Raw genomic sequence first — 20,110 nt, 5'->3', positions numbered from 1 at the left:
CATAAACGTATCTTTAACCAAAGACTTTTACATGCGTCACCTTCAAGGTTCCAATAAAGTTCCTGCACATCCAGAAACATTTTATAGCCAGAGAATCCTGTCATCTACAAGCTGAGGCAGTTCTGAAAGTCAGGCTCTCCTCGGAACTCGTTGATGAAATTCCAACATTTTTGATAGAGAGGGAGTGACACCTAGTGTAGCAGTTTGGAACACACAGCAATATATATATATCCCCTTTCCTTGAAGTATAAAACTGCCACATCTTAACCTGTTTCCTATTTGTTTAAACTATGAGGAAGTAGATGCTAATATTTTTGCATACATTTTCAGTAATCAAACAAAAGATTCTTAGTTGAACTCTACATGTCTTTACTACCTGAATTGTTATTATCTATACAGTGTTATTTATGAAAACCTATGTGCACATTTGTCTGTGTATGCCATTTGTCTCAGCCTCATAATGCAGTGTGTGTGTGTGTGTGTGTGTGTGTGTGTGTGTCTGTGTGTGTGTGTGTATTTGTGTCTGTGTGTGTTTGTCAACAAGCGATGTTGTGGTTAATTGTCTTCTTTCACATTTCTGATTTGTATTTGATAACACATATTAGACACACAATAGGCACATATTTCCCAAACACTACTTTTATTTGTCCAACGCAGAAAAACACCCAAACACCAAACAAGCCAAACACCAGCACAGCATTGCTGACCTGCATGCAAGCTGACTCCTGGAGCCTCAGTGCATTATCAACTATGGACGATATCGGTAGGAAGCAGTGTCTCTCTCTCTCTCTCTCTCACACACACACACACACACACACACACACACAGATTTTAAACAATATCAGTGGTGGTTATGACAACAGCTTCCCGTAACACACAGTGGAGGGCTGAGGGATTACATGATTATAATATCTAACCCCTACGTAGGCAAATCATGTCAATTAGGTAAACAGTAAACAGAGCTGGTCACATAAACCAGTGATTTATCAACAATCGTCATGGACTGCACTGCCAGACAGTGAGAAAAACAAAGCAACAGAACAAAATCAAATAGGCAATACCGGTATTAATATTTCCTAATGCTTACGTGTCATTTTGACACTTTGATTTTGCAGGCTGCATTAACAGACGCCATTACAAACTTGCAGTGCTTATACTAGATATACATATTACATATCAAACAAGATCAGGACAAACATAAGTTAAAATCCGGGAGATAGAGGGCATTATCTCAGAGTTGATGCAAAATATAATTATTCAACATTAATAAAAGTAGTCACTTTAATCTAAATAGTGTTCCTTTGGTGTCAACAAATAACTGATAAAAAGCTGAATAGCATGGTTATGTTATTTAATGTGACCTTAATAATGGTCTATTTCATTAAAATAGACATTATGTACTCTTCAAGTCCTTCATAAATAAACATTACATTACTGGAACATTTTTCAAGGCTGTTTTTAGGTGCAGTGGACCATTTGTCATTCAGAGGGAGGTTTCATCAGCTCTGTTTTTTCAGAGCTTCAATCGAACGGTTCGACATGAAGCAAAACTTACAGTTTCAATTTGTTAAATCCCAATAGATATCACTGTTTAGTGTAAAATTAAAAAGAATGGCATGCTAATACATACAAGACAAAAAGTAAGTGCCAGTCACTTTTTGCAGAGTAAGTATACTATTAATAACAAAAAAAATGAATACCCTGTTTGAAAATGTATGTGAGTCATTCTTTTCATTGCTTCCTGGGGGAGGAAGGTGTTTGTACCATAATGGGGGTGGGACAGAGCACAGAGATCAGGACAGACTGGGGGAAGAAAACTGAGGGTCTCAAAGACCCTCGCTGACTTTCCCCACTTTCTGATCCAGAGAACAGTTGCACACGTGGCCACTTCAGTCCACACCGGCATCTGTGGATCAGGGTGCGCTGCCGTCCTGCCCAGACGAGCCTGGAGGAAGAGGTATCCATAACGCAGAAGTTCAGTAAAGGAAGATCGAACACTCTACAAGTCCCTCACAGGAAATTAATCAAATAAGTATAAACATATATACTTTTTTGATCCCGTGAGGGAAATTTGGTCTCTGTATTTAACCCAATCGGTGAATTAGTGAAACACAAACAGCACACAGTGAACACACAGTGAGGTGAAGCACACACTAATCCCGGGCGCAGTGAGCTGCCTGCTTCAACGGGCGCACTTTCGGGGGCAGTGAGGGGTTAGGTGCCTTGCTCAAGGGCACTTCAGCCGCGGTCCACTGGTCGGGGCTCGAAACGGCAACCCTCTGGTTACAAGTCCAGAGTGCTAACCAGTGGGCCACGGCTGCCCTAAATCAACAGGGCCATCACAGGAAATGAATCAAATACATTTCACAAAAGCTAGAAAAATAGAACAGCAGCATCAAGGGAAGTTGGAGAACGATGCAACGATTGCAGCTTCATTTGTTGCATTGTTGCAAAACATTAACATTCTGATATTTATCCAAGTATTATCTTAGATTTAAACTCATTTAAGCATTCGGTGAATGATCAAAGTCACTCAGTCATACCTGTTAAGTCTCTGAATCTTCTTTTTGCTGCAGCCCTTTCTTCGGAGTCAAAATACCACACAGTGATTGCATACCTGTGAAAGAAAACATACACATGTTTGACATACACTCTATTTTCAAGCTATTATTTACAAGCACTGATATGAAAAACATTTAGTGTAAATATTTTGAAAATAAATACATATATATATATATATATATAGATATAGATAGATATAGATAGATAGATAGATAGATAGATAGATAGATAGATAGATATGACATAGGCTACTGCTTATGAAAACTAGATATTTAATCGGTTCTCTACTGTAAGTTCAGATATGGATATACCACTTTATCAATGTCAATTTCAATGTTATATGTGTCTCTGTTAGAATATTAAGGATTAATGCTATATATGTTCATAATATTTTGGTGCATTGTTTCAACCACTTCCTAAAAATAAATAAGACAATAAAAGTGTTGACACAGTGTGAAAAGAGGGTAAACAACCAGTGGTGACATAAAAATGGATGCTATCTGTAATGCCACCAAAACGTCACTAAGGGGCAGTATACATACAAATAACAAATAAAATGGAAGAGGTTGTGCACTGAAGGTTACCCCTATGATTCCAGTTGTTTCACTGTATTTTTGCAAAGGTGAGTCCAATATAGATAATGCATTTAATAAGTATAATAATAATGTCCTATAAAATAGTGCAGCGTTGTGATTCCATTAAAATACATTTACAATTTGCAAGTACTGTATATTGAACATCTTTTGTCAACAGGTAGGGACCAGCTTTTCATATCTATAAATACCAATGAAAACAGTGTTATGCAGTCTCATCTTTCACCTGTTAATGTGCATTTACAGCATAACAACTTTCCTGTACTGATATCCACTATGTTTCTTTGAAGAATTTATGTGTTTATGATTTTGGCTGCCCACGCTAACACTGACACAAACTAGTGGCCACACCTGCTTCAGGTAAATTATACAACACACACCTATCAACAACCTATACACTGGCCAGCATGATCGTCAGACAATAACTAAAATACTGCAGAATGCAAATAAGATTTCAAGATGACCATGAAAAGCCATTCAGTGAATCTGATCTGCCCTAAAGTGTATTGGATGAGAATCACAGACTCTACCTTTAATGTATTATATTTATACCACCCAAAATAAATAAATATCAAACATGGGAAAGTGCTTAAACAAATCCTTAGAGAGAGCACCCCAATCCGTGTCAATAACGTCTGGCAAGGAAGCTAATTATAATCTCCAGCCTTGACTTTTTGAGATGAAAGATGTAACATTATCGATGATCTTACAAAATTCTTAACACATTATGAAAACATGCTAAATCTTTCAGGTGATTCTTGAACTGGGAATGATTTAAGGAGCACAGGTAAACTTAAGACCATAAATTATTCTGGACTTGGGAGTGATGTTTTTGTGCGAGTCCCTTCTAACCTTACTAATTGAATATTATAGCAGAAATATAGTACAGCACAATTAATGTAAAATTATAAAGTATTTTAGTTTTAGTAGATTCTGAACACCAATGTCAAGGCTTGATTGACATCTTGAGCATTGAGTAAATACTTCAGTCACAGGTGAGATCCATACCTTTGAGCATAGGATGGCTGGACCTCGTGAGGGTTTCGGCGGTCAGACCAGAATAGAAGCAGCCGATCAAACAGGGGCTCAATGTCTGCCACGTGGGATTTGCCTTCTGGAAAGATCCGCAGGATTCCGCCATGCTCCTGAGGGTAAAAAAAGGCACATTGGCTCATTGTTCTAAAGCTTTGATATATTGTACACCAGTGTTTCTCAAACTTTTTCAGACGAAGGACCGCTTAACCAATAAAAAACAAACGGATGGACCACCTAGCTAAAAAAAAAAAAGATTAGACCTACTTCAACAGTATATTAGCCTACACAATAGGCCTACTCACTGAACCACCTTGCTTATTGTCTTTGCACTCTGCTTATTGTGTCAGAGGATTTATATGATTTAAACTGGCATATCTTACATAGACAGTGTTACAGAACTGTTTGGATTTACATTCAAGTTGGTTCAATATTGTAAACAAGTCATCTATATTATATTTTACCACGTCTGCTCGCGGACCACTTTGGATAGCTTGCGGACCACCAGTGGTCCCCGGACCACACTTTGAGAAACACGACTGTACACCATCATTCAAACGTTTGGGGTCACTTAGAAATGTTCTTGTTGTCCATAAAACATGACATTAGTTGAAATTAGAATAGACCTAGTAAAATGAGTTCTTGAAACTTTACTTTCATCTAAGAATTCTTAATTGGCTTTTTCTTTCGAAAACAAGGATATTTCTAACCCCAATCTTCTGAACATAATGTATGCAATGCATAGCAAATGTTTAAATACAGGTTAGAATGTACACTATGCTGCACTATTATACCAAAGCAACTTTTCAACATAAATATGGCTTATTTACCACTAATGTGTATTTCTGACTATTGGCCAAATATATTAGAGAGGATAATGAATACATATTACAATTTCATGTTTTAATGTTCGATACAAATGTTTGTGTATGGATGTCAAAATAGAGGTTTTAAACATTACAGCAATCATGATTGGCCATTTTCATTGGAAAAATCAATGCAAACACACCAGAATAGTCGAGGGAAGAACTCAGAAATCTGAAATAGAGGTCATAGCTACCCACCTTGGCATTCCAGTTTTTATTCAGGTAGTAGATACAGGTAATACAGCGGCCGTCACCATTGGGGTTATCTACATGCTTCACATAACCAGAGCCATTTCCTGGATAGCAGGCAACCATTGCCTAAAGAACACAGAGAAACAGACATGGGAGTTTTTGAGTTTGTTTAGCGTACTTCATGCATAATCTTACATGTGGACCTAATGAAACTGGTCCTAGTAGTTCAAAAAAAAAAAAAAACATTTGCAATGTGTCACAACACTGTAACTACTGTGAGTAGTTCAATACACAATCAAATGGCATATTGCCATTCTAATATTCTCATGTATAAAAAAAAATTACGTGAACAACCATAATACTGTTTTTAATGTCATTAAATGGATTTAGCTAATGAAACCAGAAATGTTAGGCCTGCTATGCAAGTTATGACATCCACATTCTTTACTTATCTTAATCCTTTTTAGATGCCACTTTACTCTCACTTTCTAGACTATATTAGTATTTTCTCATTCATTCACAGCAGAGCTTCAAATGAAGCCTGTGTGACAGTGTTACTCAAACAGGAAGGGAAGAGAAAGTAAAAGCAGTAAGAGGCAGTGAGAGCTCTTTTGGCTTTAGTGGTCTGAAAAAGAGGAAGACTGAGACTCACTCCAGTGACTCAAACAGAGAGCTCTATTGTATCTGGCACATGATGCAATGCATGACATGAAAAACTGCACTGAGAACACAAATATCTGCACGTACACATTTCTCCTGGTTAAACACCGTGGGTTCCTAGGAAAGGAAAGCCAGGAAAACAACCGACCACATCATCATAAATCAATGTTTCAAGAACGAGAATATCAAACTGATAGTGCTAAACCATACAGGTCCCTGCATAAGACAAAAAACACTAAAACAAGCTTTGCTCTTATCCTTCACAGTGATGAGAGTGCATGTGAAATAAACCAAGGGGCTTGTCTCCTGAGTCTCTAGCATCATGTACTGAAGGTCCCAGTCATATCCAGTCAAGCACTTAATATGATGACAATGTATGTGGGGTTAAACTGGCTAACCTGTGAACTGCCCCTTTAACTGGATTAGATAGTAAACTACACTCTCCAAGAAGACCCAGCTCTTCAGAGAGTATCTCCTCATGTAGCACTACCTACAACTAGACTTACCACCTGACTAGAACTGACACTTGACTATATGGATGTACTTCTGCTCACTGCTGCACTTTGTCCTTATCGCACTCTGCCTTGATTGTTTCCCTTGCCGAAGTCGCTTTGTAGTCGGCCAAATGTAATGTAAAACCTTCCATATGAATGATACTTCATCCCACATAGACCCATGATGAGGCCTATCCCATGTGCAATAACTAATCAGCACCTTTCATTTATTTCTCTCTCTCTCACACACACACACATACAAACAGGAAACAGAACTTCCTTTTCCGCACACCGGTTTGCAAGCTTTTTAACCGGTCCCCTCCCCACTGGGCCAGGGTCGGAGGGCATCAGATTAGCCGAAAACCACATCACTAACACGGCAGGGGCCGACACGAGACGTGCCTCATAAATCTGCGCTGGAATCTGGGCCTCTCGCCGTGATTCACAGGTATTTCCTTATCTGCCGACACAGCACAAAGCCGGAGACAAATGTCAGAGGGTATGCTGTGCTCCTCTCCCATACAAAGAAAGAATTCAAAAAAGAATCAGCTATTGTTAACTCTGTTCAGACCCGGTTGCTGTCAGCATACTGGAAATCCACTGAAATAAACATGGAGCACAGAACAGGGACATGAACATGCATGTTAATCCTGCAACACACTCCAGTGCACTAAATTTATAACAAGCTGTTCTGTTGTCAGCTGTACACTGCACAGTAAACACAGCATGTCTTAACCCTTGCAGGAGCTGAGATGTTTGCTTATTCTTATTCAAGCACACAACAAATATAAAATTGTCTAAACTTTGTCAATGATTTTGTCAACAATTTGACTTTGCTGACACAGGAGCAGTGATATTGGATTGGTGATTTGGAATAATATTCCAAACTAAATCCCTGGAGAATGTTGTGCTTCCACTCATCATTACTGTAACCCTACAATACAAAATTGGGCCATATTTACATAGCAAGCTGTCAATATATCTCATACATAATTGCATGAGACAATTTGTGAGATGATTTGTCTGACTATTTGTCTGCATTTATCTGACTACTTGTTTTACATCTACTGTGATAGATTAGAGGATCCGAGGGCAGAGTATAATGTGCTCAATTTGCACAACCCACGGTAGTCTTACAATGAACTGTGCAGACTTGCACACAACCACCCCAACCAACTCCCCAGATGTTCACGTCACTGGATGCAACATGGGACCGAGCGTGCGTTCGCCATTCAATTGTTCTCCTGTTTACATTTGTGAGAGGGGGGGATACACCACAAATCACACATCCACAATGAAGGCTGCATACGTGTGTGCTGTCATCATGTCAGATTGTAAACGTGCTGGGGGGGACTACAGAGAGAGGGAAAGAAACAGAGTAAAGGAGTAAAGGATAACAAAACAGAGAAGAGGCTAAAAGACGGTCCATTGAGAGAGAGAGAGAGAGAGAGAGAGAGAGAGAGATAAAGATCAAGCAAAGCAAAAAAGATAAAGGCTGACAGAGAGAGAGAAGAGGAGGGGTACAGGAAGAGAGTGGGAGGAGGTCTGGCTCATGGCCAGACAGATGAAGGTTTAATGACAGTGCTACGTGTTGAGCGTGACAGACTGTGGCTCTGAGCACATGCTCAACAGCAAGCCCTCTCATCACCGTTTTTTAAGCTGTTGTTTTTTTCACCATTTTCATTGTGGGATCTGTGTGTGTGAGTAAAATGGTGAACAATGAGTTATACCCAAAGCATCACAAACATTCATTTTAGCTGGATGTCATCCGTTGTAGACATGTGAATCACCAGAGAACCGTAGATAACTTTTTGGCGAAATTTAAAGATCCGAGTGTTTAAAAAAAACTATGTTTTTCTAATTCTCCATCACACCGCCTAAGCTCTCAGGACTTGAGATCACTGTGGCAATGACTCACTCCAAGTTCCACTGGTCCATGTTGATTTCAGGGCTCCCTGTGGTTGCTTTTGGCTGAGGATCTGTCCTGCAAATAGCTTGCTTCATGCAGCAAAACACCCTGCAGTTTGCTGCATTGCGATTTAGAGATGGAGTAGAAAGTAAATCCACAAGGTAAATCCAGTCATGTAAAACCTAATTTTTCCCTATATCCCAGATTTAACAGTCTTCTGATACTTAGACTCATCTTTCCACTAAGAAACAATCTGTATTTGGCAAAGAGACCCCATATCACTGCTCACTTTTGCGCCATTTTAGTTTCTTTTTTTGGGTCTTTTACATCAAGTAGGCTGTCCAGGCAGTCCAATGCTACTACTGGCTTATTATTTGGATGTCCATAACAGTACGTATCTATTAATTAAAGTGATTTTCAGGGCAGTTAAATTGATGTAGCGAGAAACATGACACACTACTGCCAAATACATCTATATGTTACAGAAGTCAAAAGTAGGCTACTTTCTCACCCTCCATGACTTCAGATACACAATGTTTTGCCATTTTTATTTCCTCCTGGCAAAGAACTATTATTCATATCTTCAAATAGAAGCTGATTCTATGAAATCAGTATTTCCTTAAAGAAACGGAGATAACAGGCGATAATTTGGACTTCCAGATCTTGTCTGTTTAGGAAGTCATGTAGGACTCTGAGGTCTGTTGTTCGTGGTTTGACAGGTCATCATCCACATGCATCAACAACATGCTGTTTTTCTCAGCACAGTACAGCTTTCATATCATGTATGGATCATGACACCAAAAGGCTGGATATGCCAGAGATATTCATGTGTCTCACTTCATATGGCTAGACAGGCCACTTCAGAATGCCTGTAGGCTACTGAATTGAATAAAAACATGAGAAAAGAAAAGAGTGAACCCATGACAGGAGAGCAAAACAGTTTGGTAACATGAAACATGAGGAACAGTAGCCTGCATGTGTGTGCCACTGTAGGCTAAATCAGACCATATTAACTTCTGTTTCACAAACAATGCCAAAAGTAGGCTTTCAGTATTTCTGTTAAAGTCAGTTGGCATAGTCGCAGAGATGATGCTCAGTGGCTTACCTTCGACCGCTCGCGAATTTTTATTCCAAGATGTCTAATGCAAAGAGAAATTAAATTGTCGATTAACGTCAGAAGAAAATTGACAGCCTCGCATCCCTTTTCAGCTCCACTAACCCACGCAATCTTGTCTCCCCTTATGTTTCTCTTGGAAACTCCGAAGCCTCGACGAGCAAGCTGTCCGTCTTTCAGAAGACCTGCGTGGTGGATGTTCTTCACTTGACCCAAAACAATGTGTCCAACGAACTCTCCCAAAAAGTTGTCAACGAAAAAGAAACCTTGGTCCAACAGCGATGGTACAATCTGGTCCACAACTAACTGCTCCAAATCTGAGTGCAACCTTTGTTGAAGAAATTGCATTTTCAGTCTGTTCTGTGATTCGGCGTCCGTAGTGTTGTTAACGTTGCATATACTGAGCATCATCTGCTGCAATTGTATGCTATTAACAAATCTGCATGCAGTGCATAGCTAAGGCTCAAATTGAACCCAGTACAGAATGTTGCTGGACTTGAACGCGTAGAGATGTAGACTAATTATCAAAACACAAAGACCACCCAATTTATCGCTATGGAGGATGCGAACACCTGCAAATCGGTGGAACGTGCGGGATGTGTAGTAGGCTGGTCTACTTCCAAAAGAGGCGTGTTTAGAAACTCTTGCCAGAGCCGCGAAAGTGTGTTGAATGCAAGAATAGATTAGATATAGAATAGATTCAGAGCGAAAGTCTCACAAGCAAAATGTCTTGTGAGTTTCTGTCCACATAATCACAATAAAAATCACCTGAAAATCTATATGCGCATAACGTGCAAGCGTCCCGCCGGCACGCTGTAACACAAAGCCTACACTTTGTATTGTGTGTGGATGACTACACAACAGTTTTACTCCCCTATAGTCTAAGCGTAGGCTATCATCACTGTAGTTATTGTGCAATAGGAACCATGCTCAATTCTTCTGTAGCCATGGTAGATGAAAATAGCATAATGGTTGTGTCAGAAGCGCAAGGCGTGCCCACCGCCATTGAGGACTCCACTAGACGCATGTACTCCTCGCAGCATGCACGTAGCCTACTGTACATGGCGTTTCAACATGAGCGCGGCACACTGCCAGAAATGCAGAAAAGAGTGGGTCCCACCGTTGTTTAATAGCCTATAATAGTCGGACAAGCAATTACGATTAACTTTATGCAGACCTATAACCTACAGTAAAAAAAAATCATATGATTTACACATCTCTGAAGGAGAAATGGGAAAGGATAGTCAAAATTAAATAATGACGTAGTTTCTGAACTGGAATTGAACTCTGAAATACAATAGGCCTACTATGTATGCTAACAAAGCCTTCATAAACAGTTAGTCGTACAAACAATCAACAAATAAAGAAGATTTTAGAGAAGCTTTTATATACAATACAATCCATACTGACCTTGTGTCTCCCTGTAATTTTGTAATTTCCCAGTCTGCCGTTGGCGTGCATGATAATCTTGTCCATTCTTGTTAGAAGAAACCCTATATTTTCGCATCCTTCTTCATTCCCCCCCACCCATGTAATTGTATCCCCTCGAATGGATTTGTTTTTGCGTTGAGTCTGACAAACTAATTCTCCATCTTGCATTTTCCCACCATGGTGAATGTTTTTGACTTCTTGTAGAATACGATCACCAATTTTGTTCCCGAGAAAGTTGTCCACCTTACAGAGGCCATAGGTGTTCATATAAGGTCCTATATAATGCAAAACTAATTTGTGGGTGTTAAGACGTTTGTGCTCCTTGGATTTTGGCCTGTGCTTGTAATGTCTTCTAAAGGGGCAATTTTTAACCCCACTCCCAACGTCTTCAGCAGCAGCAGGTTTCTCTGCACTCGCCGAGGTCAGGTCCCGGCCCCTGCTGTATCCTCTGCCTGTGACATCCCCACCTGGGTCAACTACACTTTCGTTCGATTTTGTGGTAACCCACCCTTCAAAGCCACGTCTTGTACACATTGTTTTATCTTCAGCAGCATATTCTGCGTTGTCTTTTCCACGGTTGTCGTCCATTTGGCTGTGGTGTTGGGATCAGCACGGCATACTACTTTTTGGCAAGATAGCCCAACTTACACTGAGTGCCTCCTGCGCAGCGCTACGTGAAAAGTGCCATGTTTTCTAGGCTGAGGACATTCAAACGCGCGCGCATCGCCAGTCGAGAATGCGCTCGCTGCTCGTTCAAGATGTGTAGTTATGAAGCTTACGAGTAGATTTCTGAAGATTATGTGTTTCATAATGTCGGACCTTATGGAGTCATATTTACGTAGGTCTATGGCATTGCGAAAAGCTTAGGCTACTCATCACTGCTGTTGACATCGGAATGATAGCCTAGCTAACCCATCTTTATTGTTTCTAACCGTTAGACCTAGGCTATTTATTTTCTTTGAGGTCTAGGAGAGATCTCCTACTATTAAACATGACGTGTTCCCGATGATAATGAGTAGAGCAGTGCTTTGCGATAGTGGAACTGGCCAAAACATCTAGGCTGTTGTGTGTGTTTAGATATGACTTTACAAACATGATTATTAATCAAAATGTCGACATGATGCTTATGTCACTAACAATGTCTTCAAACCAACTGCAGAAAATGTCTTAAAATAAAAGTAAAATAAAAGAGATAATCAAAAGAATACTAGAAACATTTATGTAAAGGCAATCCCTTCAGATAAGGACCAATTTAAATGACGTTGCCCTAGGAAACTATTTTTTTTTTTCCTGGAGCAAATTCCAGGGCAGTCCTGTACATGAGCACATCCTCATCTCAGAGTTTACAAATATCCAGCTGTTGGTTCAGTTTAGATCCAATGCCAGTGATGGTAGGTGTATCATAATACCTTTCCCTACCCCCTCCCAGCCAAATGCCAGTAGCCTACAGATGGCAGTGTATAAGCAAGTATAAAGGAGGCATGGAGGTATATATGTACGACTGTATACAGTGTTTATTGTAAAAAAATAATAATAAAAAAAAAAAAAAAAAGACCACTGTTAAACAAAAAAAAAAAAGTTCTTCTCTGGAATGCATTGTCAGAAGGGGTCTTTGCTGTAGTGCAACCAAGTATTTGTGACCAACAATAAATATTTCTAAGGAAAGAAAGATACCTGGTAGCGTCTCCATATTCAACTTCTGGTCATGGCATCAAACTGAACGGTGATGGACAATGCCCCTCATAACTAGGTATTTTAAATGAACAATAGGTCAACATTTTACACAATATACCTGAGAGTTTTAACAGTCCAGTTTGAAATAGACACATATTTTGTTTACATTATATATATTTGGGTGTACAGAGAGTGGGCATTAAACAAACAAAACAAATAAAATCAATAGTGACATTAAAACATGGTTATTTGACATAGCATCAAGGATGAAAAAAGAAAACATTTTCTTTCCAAAGTCACTATAAAACTTTACAATATGTATACAATTGTATATACACATATATATCAGGAAAAAATATCTGCCATCTTAACATATCGCTGCCAAAATAAACATATTATACTCCATGAAAAAAAAAAAAGATTTAAAGACATTTGTGCAGTTAAAGTCACAGGTACAGGGAAGGTGAATTGCAGCAAGACCACAATTTAAGCAGGACTGGATGGTCGGCCACAAGGCTGTGCTTGTTCCACCTTCTTCCTCCCGGCCACCCAAAATGACCATGCTCCCAATCATCACAGGTCCAGTGTTTATGACATAGTCCTCAGAACCACTCCTCTTTTGTAGCCGCAAGACAATGACAGCAAGCACATCCACAAAGGCACAGAACAGACATCACTAAATCACTTCAAAGTAGTGCAGAATGGCCATGATGTGTTGGGGCATGAACACATACCCTGTGTATACTGCCATTCCTGCTACAGAGATCAAGAGCGAATCTGAGACATTGTTAAGGACAACACAGTGCCACAGAATAAAGCACATGCCACTGTTGTTTGTCCTAGGTAGAAGTGAGGACTGTCTGTGCACTTATTTGAGAAACAAAGAAAAGGCCTTCCAGTAAGTTGGAATAAAAGAATTGTGTAGGTAAATTGTTTTCAGATACGTAAACATGTCTCACCAACCAATAACTATATATGTATTAGTAAGTAGCAGCCTAGCCAGCGCTTGTCCTTCACACAAACAGGTTTGACACCTGAATAAACATTTTACCTTTAATGGCCTATGCAGGTTACAGATGTTTTTGTCTCCCACGATGGTCTTTCACGATTGACCGCGTCAGACTAGGCGATCATGGTGTGATCTGTGTAGGCCATCATACCTGTCAACATTTAGCTTTCCAAAAACGGGAGATTTTTTTCGGGGAAGGGGGGGCAGTGTTTATACCGGATCTGTGTTTGCATATGTAATAGCGTTTCCTACATTTCACACACATTTCATGCATTTCGGTCGTTGCTTTTACCTTACGCATGCCAGTTATGTAGTAGGCTATCCACCAGCTGGCTGCCTGCAGCCTACTTCCAAAACTCCAAAGCTGCTTGCTGTCTGATTTGGTTCCGAGGACACAAGTTCAGTGCATCAACAACACTCAATAACAGTTTGTGATGTGTTAATCAATTCAATTCCCAACAATTTGACAACAGATAGTTCTGGAGTAGGCCATTTAACTAGCCCGCTTGCTTACGACGAGACTCGGGCTGCGCAGTCGGCACCCGCTTCCTTATTTGGGTTGCCAGGTTTGAAACTAAGTGATCGTGTATGTATTGTGTAGGGTGTACACAATCTGGCAACATGGGAGATGTCAGACTAATAGAAAAAATGAATGGATCATTGATTTTAAAATGAAGTTTGATGTCCATGCAAATTACGGGAGTTTTCCGGGAGAAATCTAATAAATAGATAGATAGATAGAAGATACTTTATTGATCCCCAGGGGAAATTCAAGGAAGATGACCTTGAAATACGGGAGAACCCGGGAAAACGGGAGTGTTGACAGGTATGTAGGCCATTAAAATTACATGAACAGATGACGGCAGGAACAGGTGATTCTTTTGGGGCAGGGTGATGTAACACGAAACTAAAATTACGTTTGTTGGGCCCCATTATTGAGCCATGTGTTATTATTTCTATGATGAGCTCTAACGACGGTTAACAAAGTAATTTAAAAGGAACTCAGCTGGTTAACCTCGCCGGATTTGTTTCTCCTCCCACAGACTGAAGGGGCCGGAGTAAAGCCGTGAGCTTTGCTCTCGCATGATTTAAAGAGCTGGCTTCTATGTAAATATCAGGTAAATATGCAGTAGCCTATGAGGATAGCTATTATACCTTTGCTGATAAGCTAGTAGGCTAATAACGTAATTTGGTGGCAACAGTGAACTAAGGTTCACGAATGTGTTTATGCTACTCTATTATATTCTTCAGTCAGTATTAAATGATCGAGCAGCAGACGCAATTAAGATTTATTAGGTACCCTTTCTCAAGAAATCACGTTTGTCAGCGATAGTTGTTTATCGTGGTGAATCTAGCGCTAAGTTAGACTTACTAGAAGTCGGATACCCAACATAGCCAGATAGCTTACGTTTACACGTTTAGAAGCGATCAATATTCACAGCATTATTCGGGTATCTTTAGTTTTTCAATGTGGGTAACGTTATAGAATAAATATACTGGTAAGCCTTTCACTGAACAAACCATCTTAATTGTTTGGCTAACTATTCTTGGAAGTCTAACAAGCTAGCAAATTAGCAAGTATGAGTAGCGTTACAGTCATTGCTTAACAATCCTGGAATACAGAAATACCGGTTTAAGGTTTTAAAGGATACTGAAGATTGTCCTCTCCCAGGGCTCCAGCATATACAACGCTGTGACGAGTAAATACTGGTAATAAAACCAAGAAATCTGTTTCCAGGCATCCCCAAGCGCCATGATTTTGTCCGAGGTAGAAGCTAGCCTTTCGTCTTGTGCTGTGCTCGGCTCCTCCTCAGCAGCTTCTTCCGGACTAGTTCCTGGTAACAATGACGATACGCCTAGCGCCAGCCAATGCCGGCTCGCCTCAGGGGTGTGGCAGGACACGGGGCATGTCCTCGCAGTTCAGGTGGCTCAAAGGTAGATAATGTAAAGGTAGAATGTAGAAAATGCTTAAAATAATAGGGTCCCATCACAATATTATAATCAGAGGTGGAAGAGTCCAGCTTCAGAAAGTAAGTCCAACCATGCATTGGTTCTACCTGTGCACTTAACACAGGTGATTTCACCATTAGCTGATCCACCTGGCTGAAGAGAACTGCTCATTAGAATCAGCTGGACTTTTCCACCTCTTGTTATAATATCAGTACTGCAATTCATAGAAATAAAAGTGTAGGGTTAATAAACCAAATGATTTAATGCACATGTTGCTGGTATATGAAAATATGGGAATCAAAACTAAATACAAAGTCAACATGATCTCTGGGATTCAATTCAGGGATTCAATTTTATATCACATAAAAATGTACAGTACACTGCAGACAATGTTTTAAAAATCATTGGAATAACTAAACCTCTAATATTGCCCAAAAGAAAAAAAAAAAAAAAAAACAGTCCAGCAACAAAACAAAAAAAACTTTTAACAAACTAAATGTTTTGCAACTCACCTCTATTAGAGGTAGTCTTAACAGACTGTTATGGTGTCAGCCTGTGAAAATCAGTTACTATGAGTTGTGACTGGTCCATGTACTGCTTTCCATTACCATTTTCACAAAACAGTCTTTCGTTGACACAGTTGTTCAAACCAGTGTTGTGATTTGATTGCAAGGGTATGAATTACATGACCAGACCTCAGCAAGTCAATGACTCATGAAGAAGTGTTCCAAATAGAAGCGCTCAACTGTGGCTAGCCAGTATGTTGAAGAAATGGTAAACCTCATCCTTGTCGTACACAGCCACCTCGGTGGAACACTCTGTACACAACACTGGGTGGTAGATCTCGTCCTCATCCATCCCTCCCAAACGACTGTCTGTGGTTCCTGGCTGGGCAGCCTCAGGCTCTGTATCGGTCTGATCATGTTTACGTTTCTTCCTGGTTTGTTTCTGCTTCTTCTGTGGTGCTTTGTACCTCAGAATCTCCTCTTTGTTGACATCACAGTTCATTACAAACATTGCTCTGTACTGTGTCCTGTATTTTTCATGTCTGTGGTCAGAATAAGAGGGCATTTTTCACGGGCTGATTTTAAACACCACATTGATATAATATGATATAAAAGTAAAATTACAAATATTTAATTGATTCAATAACACCAAGTTATCATATAATTGTTTTTAGTATCAGTGTTCCGATCACTAATAGAATATTCCATCCAGGTATAGAATATGAATGGATATGGATGGAATATTCCATCCAAGTATCAAGTATGTCTAGACACAAAACATAAATAAAATAATGCAACCCAAACTGCTTCAAGTACATTAACAAACAGTAAGTTCAATATCAATTTCTTTAGACTTGTTGCTGGTATTAAATTAAAAATGTGCTTATATTTTCCATGAAATTCATATTTGTCATTTTCAAGTTGTCTAGCTCTCTTTTGCAGCTAAATGAGTTTACGAGGTTTGCAGATTATCACATTCTGTATTTATTTGCACATCGTCCCAACTTTTTTTGGAAGTGGGGGTTGTAATATAATTTACATATGTAAGTCACTTTGGATAGAAGCGTCTGTTAAATTAATAAATCTAATATAAAGTAAGTAAAAAGTTCAATTCTGCTTAAAGATCTGTCATCTTTCACTTATCCTCTCACCTCTGACAGTCCAGACATAGTGTGGTCATGCATGAGGGGCAGTTCAGTACAGCATCACTGGAGGGGAGAGCCTGCGACCGCATCCTGTTCCTTCCCACGGTTGCTTGGCATCGGCTGTACCTGTTGGGAGGGTGTAAATCATTGGATTCATGTTAAGTTTGTGTGACTATAGGTGTGCATCTTACGCATGTGTGATAGTTTCATGTTTATGTAGGCTGACCTTCTCCTCTTGGCATCTGCCCAAGCTTGATCACGGTCATCTTCATCTGGATCGTACAATAGCTCGTCATTTGTAGGGATGACATGCTGTTTCTTTCTCTGAGACTTGGAGCTTCCTGGGGACAGTCAACACACACTTACTAGTACCACAAAATAGTTGTGGGGTAGTGTAGAGGAATACGCTTGGATTCAGGGGAAAATAGGGTGGGGGGAATGTCTCTGGTTTCGAACAAAGCTTTTTTCAATAGCCAATCGCGGAGAGGTGGCAGACCTTGTGAGTATGCACATGTACTGGGTGTTTCATGAAAATACCACCGACAGCAGACTAACAACCAAAACAATGGCGTTTAGTTTGCCTTTGTAGCCATCTCTGGCTAGCCTTTGCAAATGAGACATAACTTCTGAGGTTTAAAGCAAATGTTGTTACGAACATCAATTTCTTCAAAAATCGGCTCTAAACACAGTTAAGTATAAGTATAAGTATATATACTATTTTGATCCCCTGAGGGAAATTTGGTCTCTTCATTTATCCCAATCTGTGAATTAGTGAAACACACACAGTACACAGTGTACACAGTGAGGTGAAGCACACTAATCCTGGCGCAGTGAGCTGCCTGCTTCAACAGCGGCGCTTGGGGAGCAGTGAGGGGTTAGGTGCCTTGCTCAAAGGCACTTCAGCCGTGCCTACTGGTCCGGGTTCGAACCGGCAACCCTCTGGTTACAGGTCCGAAGTGCTAACCAGTAGGCCACGGCTGCCCAAAAAAGTTATGCTTGTATCGCCAGCCATTTCGCACTGGTTTCGGTAGGAACTTTTCCCCATGAACACAACGGAAGTGAGATCAGTGGGCGTCTCTGAAAGTAGCTGTTTTCCTGTTGTGAAAGTTTTGGCCCAGAAGTTCGTTCAGCATGATGCGAGCTTCTGGGTACCCAGATTAGTTGTGGGGTAGAAAGGCTACTTTCCTGGAATGTCCAAGCAGTCATGTTGTAAATGACCTAACAAATGAAATTAACTGTGAATACACATACCTGCTTTTCCCTCCTGATCTGAATCAGAGTCAGAGTCAAAGTAGATGCTGTCATACACCTGTTGTGGCTGTGTGCCAGATGGATCGGAGCCTCCACTTGTTCCTGTGGACACACCAGCTGCACAGCATAACCACTGGTTAGTAACTATTGAAGGCAGTCTACATCTGAATAAAGGCACTCTTGGTTGGCTTAGGGCTTATTTCCACGAGGTAATATTTACTTTAGCTCATGAGAAAAATTCTCGAAATTCTCTGTGTATGAGTGTGTGTCAACCTTGTCCAAGAGGAGCTGCCCAGTTGCCTTCGATAGAGTTCATGGTAGTAGTGAGCTCTGCTTCCATCTCTTTCTCAAATTCGTCACAACTGGAAGACTCGCTCTCTCCTGTAAGATATTCTCGAAGGAGCTTCTTCTTCTGTTCTGGAGTTCCATTGAGGAGAATGTCAAGTTCATCTTCAGAGCTGGAGAGACAAGACACATCATTGCTTGAGACGAACTCCATGCTTAACTCATATGGTGGGCTAATGATAAGATCTACTGACACCAGGGCGTCGTTTTAGTGTTTGCGAGTGCTCTTTAACCTTATCAAACGAATAACGTTACTACTGATAATGTATTTTTGCTCGTTGCAGTATACCATCAACCACAATGAATTAAATTGTTAATACAGTCTAACTTACTCAACCAGTAACTAGCTAGCTAGCCAGCTAGCTGGTGAGCTCGAAATCAAAACAAGTGCCCCATACCTGCTACTAGCTCGCTCCTCGTCGCTTGGCTCCTCAATTTCGTAAGAGTCATAGTCCTCCTTTCGATTCATTTTGTCAGGCAAGCAACGTTTGACCTAAGTCGTGCAATCAATCTAAATAAATAAATAAATAAAACAAGAACCATCTACCATACTTCTGAAGTTGAACTCCAAAGCACGATGTAAATAATCGTTTCCGGGTTACCCAGTGTGACAAAATAAAAGCAGAGAATGTCTAAAACGGGCTCTTATAAAAGTCGTTGTAAAAAGCAAAATGAAACATTTGGAAGACTCCAGAGTATTAAATTGGTATGTTTATCTTAATAATGAATGACTCAACGGTCATGTATTTACCACAATTAATTTATACTCACTGTTATTATTTTGTTACACGTCACATGCACAGCAGAAAATTATCATTCTAAAATGTGGTCGTGAATGAATGACTTCTACACCAGCTGCAAAATGTATCAAACATGTGTCCTCTTACCATACCGTCTACTATTATCCATGGTCATTCCGTAATCTCATCGTTTGCTGCTTTTATGTAGGTAGAGAAATCCCAAATATAAGCCTATGAGGCAAATATACCTAAGAGGCAAAAGAGGTATACCTGGGCATTCTGAAGTAAACACTATCAATTGTTGGTTATTTCTTTATTGTTACTGTTTGTATATCAGCATTCCTCCATTTCAATTAATGGAAGCTTTGGTCACATAGTGTGAAAAAAACATTCATATACAGTGCACTTTTAAAAATATCGGGGGACAACAGAACAAATTTATCCATTTATGATTTTTAAAAACAATATCTGATAGGGTTAAATCTACAATTTAAGGCAAACATAATAATGCATTACTGCTATGGAATGAAAATAAACAGAAGAGATACACTTTATATGAAAATTTACTTAAATGTATCAAAACTATTAGTGTGATTATGATGATCATGAACCGTACAGTGAAAACTAATACAACATA

General features: G+C 39.8%; 3 protein-coding genes across 4 annotated transcripts; all 3 read right to left on the bottom strand.

Moving 5' to 3' along the window:
- Positions 1–623: 623 nt before the first annotated feature.
- Positions 624–11,761, bottom strand: egln3 (egl-9 family hypoxia-inducible factor 3). Of its 2 annotated transcripts, none has more exons than XM_048228605.1 (5): positions 10,833–11,761; positions 5,252–5,371; positions 4,164–4,300; positions 2,544–2,617; positions 624–1,945 (listed from the first exon to the last, which is right to left on the bottom strand). In XM_048228605.1, exons 1-5 carry the CDS (start codon positions 11,439–11,441, stop codon positions 1,914–1,916), a joined length of 972 nt encoding a protein of 323 aa, XP_048084562.1. In that variant the 5' UTR covers positions 11,442–11,761; the 3' UTR covers positions 624–1,913. The 2 variants fall into 2 exon arrangements, with proteins under 2 accessions (XP_048084562.1, XP_048084563.1); XM_048228606.1 differs by lacking the exon at positions 10,833–11,761 and adding an exon at positions 9,414–10,179.
- A 584-nt stretch (positions 11,762–12,345) lies between these two features.
- sptssa (serine palmitoyltransferase, small subunit A) lies at positions 12,346–15,640 on the bottom strand. Its single transcript, XM_048227612.1, has 2 exons — positions 15,189–15,640; positions 12,346–13,304 (listed from the first exon to the last, which is right to left on the bottom strand). The coding sequence occupies exons 1-2, from the start codon at positions 15,289–15,291 to the stop codon at positions 13,204–13,206; spliced, it is 204 nt and encodes a 67-aa protein (XP_048083569.1). The 5' UTR covers positions 15,292–15,640; the 3' UTR covers positions 12,346–13,203.
- A 179-nt stretch (positions 15,641–15,819) lies between these two features.
- Positions 15,820–19,324, bottom strand: LOC125283983 (e2f-associated phosphoprotein). The gene is made up of 6 exons (XM_048227611.1): positions 19,132–19,324; positions 18,662–18,846; positions 18,389–18,505; positions 17,364–17,478; positions 17,144–17,263; positions 15,820–16,534 (listed from the first exon to the last, which is right to left on the bottom strand). Exons 1-6 carry the CDS (start codon positions 19,200–19,202, stop codon positions 16,228–16,230), a joined length of 915 nt encoding a protein of 304 aa, XP_048083568.1. The 5' UTR covers positions 19,203–19,324; the 3' UTR covers positions 15,820–16,227.
- Positions 19,325–20,110: the final 786 nt, after the last annotated feature.

Source organism: Alosa alosa, chromosome 19, assembly GCF_017589495.1.
Source record: "Alosa alosa isolate M-15738 ecotype Scorff River chromosome 19, AALO_Geno_1.1, whole genome shotgun sequence".
NCBI classification, from domain to species: domain Eukaryota; kingdom Metazoa; phylum Chordata; class Actinopteri; order Clupeiformes; family Clupeidae; genus Alosa; species Alosa alosa.
The sequence above is the reverse complement of the archived record's forward strand: the minus strand, read 5'-3'. Positions and strand labels throughout refer to the sequence as shown.

Excerpts from the sequence above, each read along its gene's own strand:
- LOC125283983 (XM_048227611.1), bottom strand. The coding sequence starts at position 19,202 with ATGAATCGAAAGGAGGACTATGACTCTTACGAAATTGAGGAGCCAAGC. Across the intron at positions 17,479-18,388 it reads AGATCAGGAGGGAAAAGCAG|GAAGCTCCAAGTCTCAGAGA; the intron begins GTATGTGTATTC and ends GACTGTCCCCAG. Across the intron at positions 17,264-17,363 it reads GCAGATGCCAAGAGGAGAAG|GTACAGCCGATGCCAAGCAA; the intron begins GTCAGCCTACAT and ends CCCTCCCAACAG.
- sptssa (XM_048227612.1), bottom strand. The coding sequence starts at position 15,291 with ATGGCGCTTGGGGATGCCTGGAAACAGATTTCTTGGTTTTATTACCAG. Across the intron at positions 13,305-15,188 it reads CTGGGAGAGGACAATCTTCA|ATTCGCTCTTGATCTCTGTA; the intron begins GTATCCTTTAAA and ends ACAATGTCTCAG.
- egln3 (XM_048228605.1), bottom strand. The coding sequence starts at position 11,441 with ATGGACGACAACCGTGGAAAAGACAACGCAGAATATGCTGCTGAAGAT. Across the intron at positions 2,618-4,163 it reads CAGCCATCCTATGCTCAAAG|GTATGCAATCACTGTGTGGT; the intron begins GTATGGATCTCA and ends TTTCTTTCACAG. Across the intron at positions 1,946-2,543 it reads AAGATTCAGAGACTTAACAG|GCTCGTCTGGGCAGGACGGC; the intron begins GTATGACTGAGT and ends CTCTTCCTCCAG.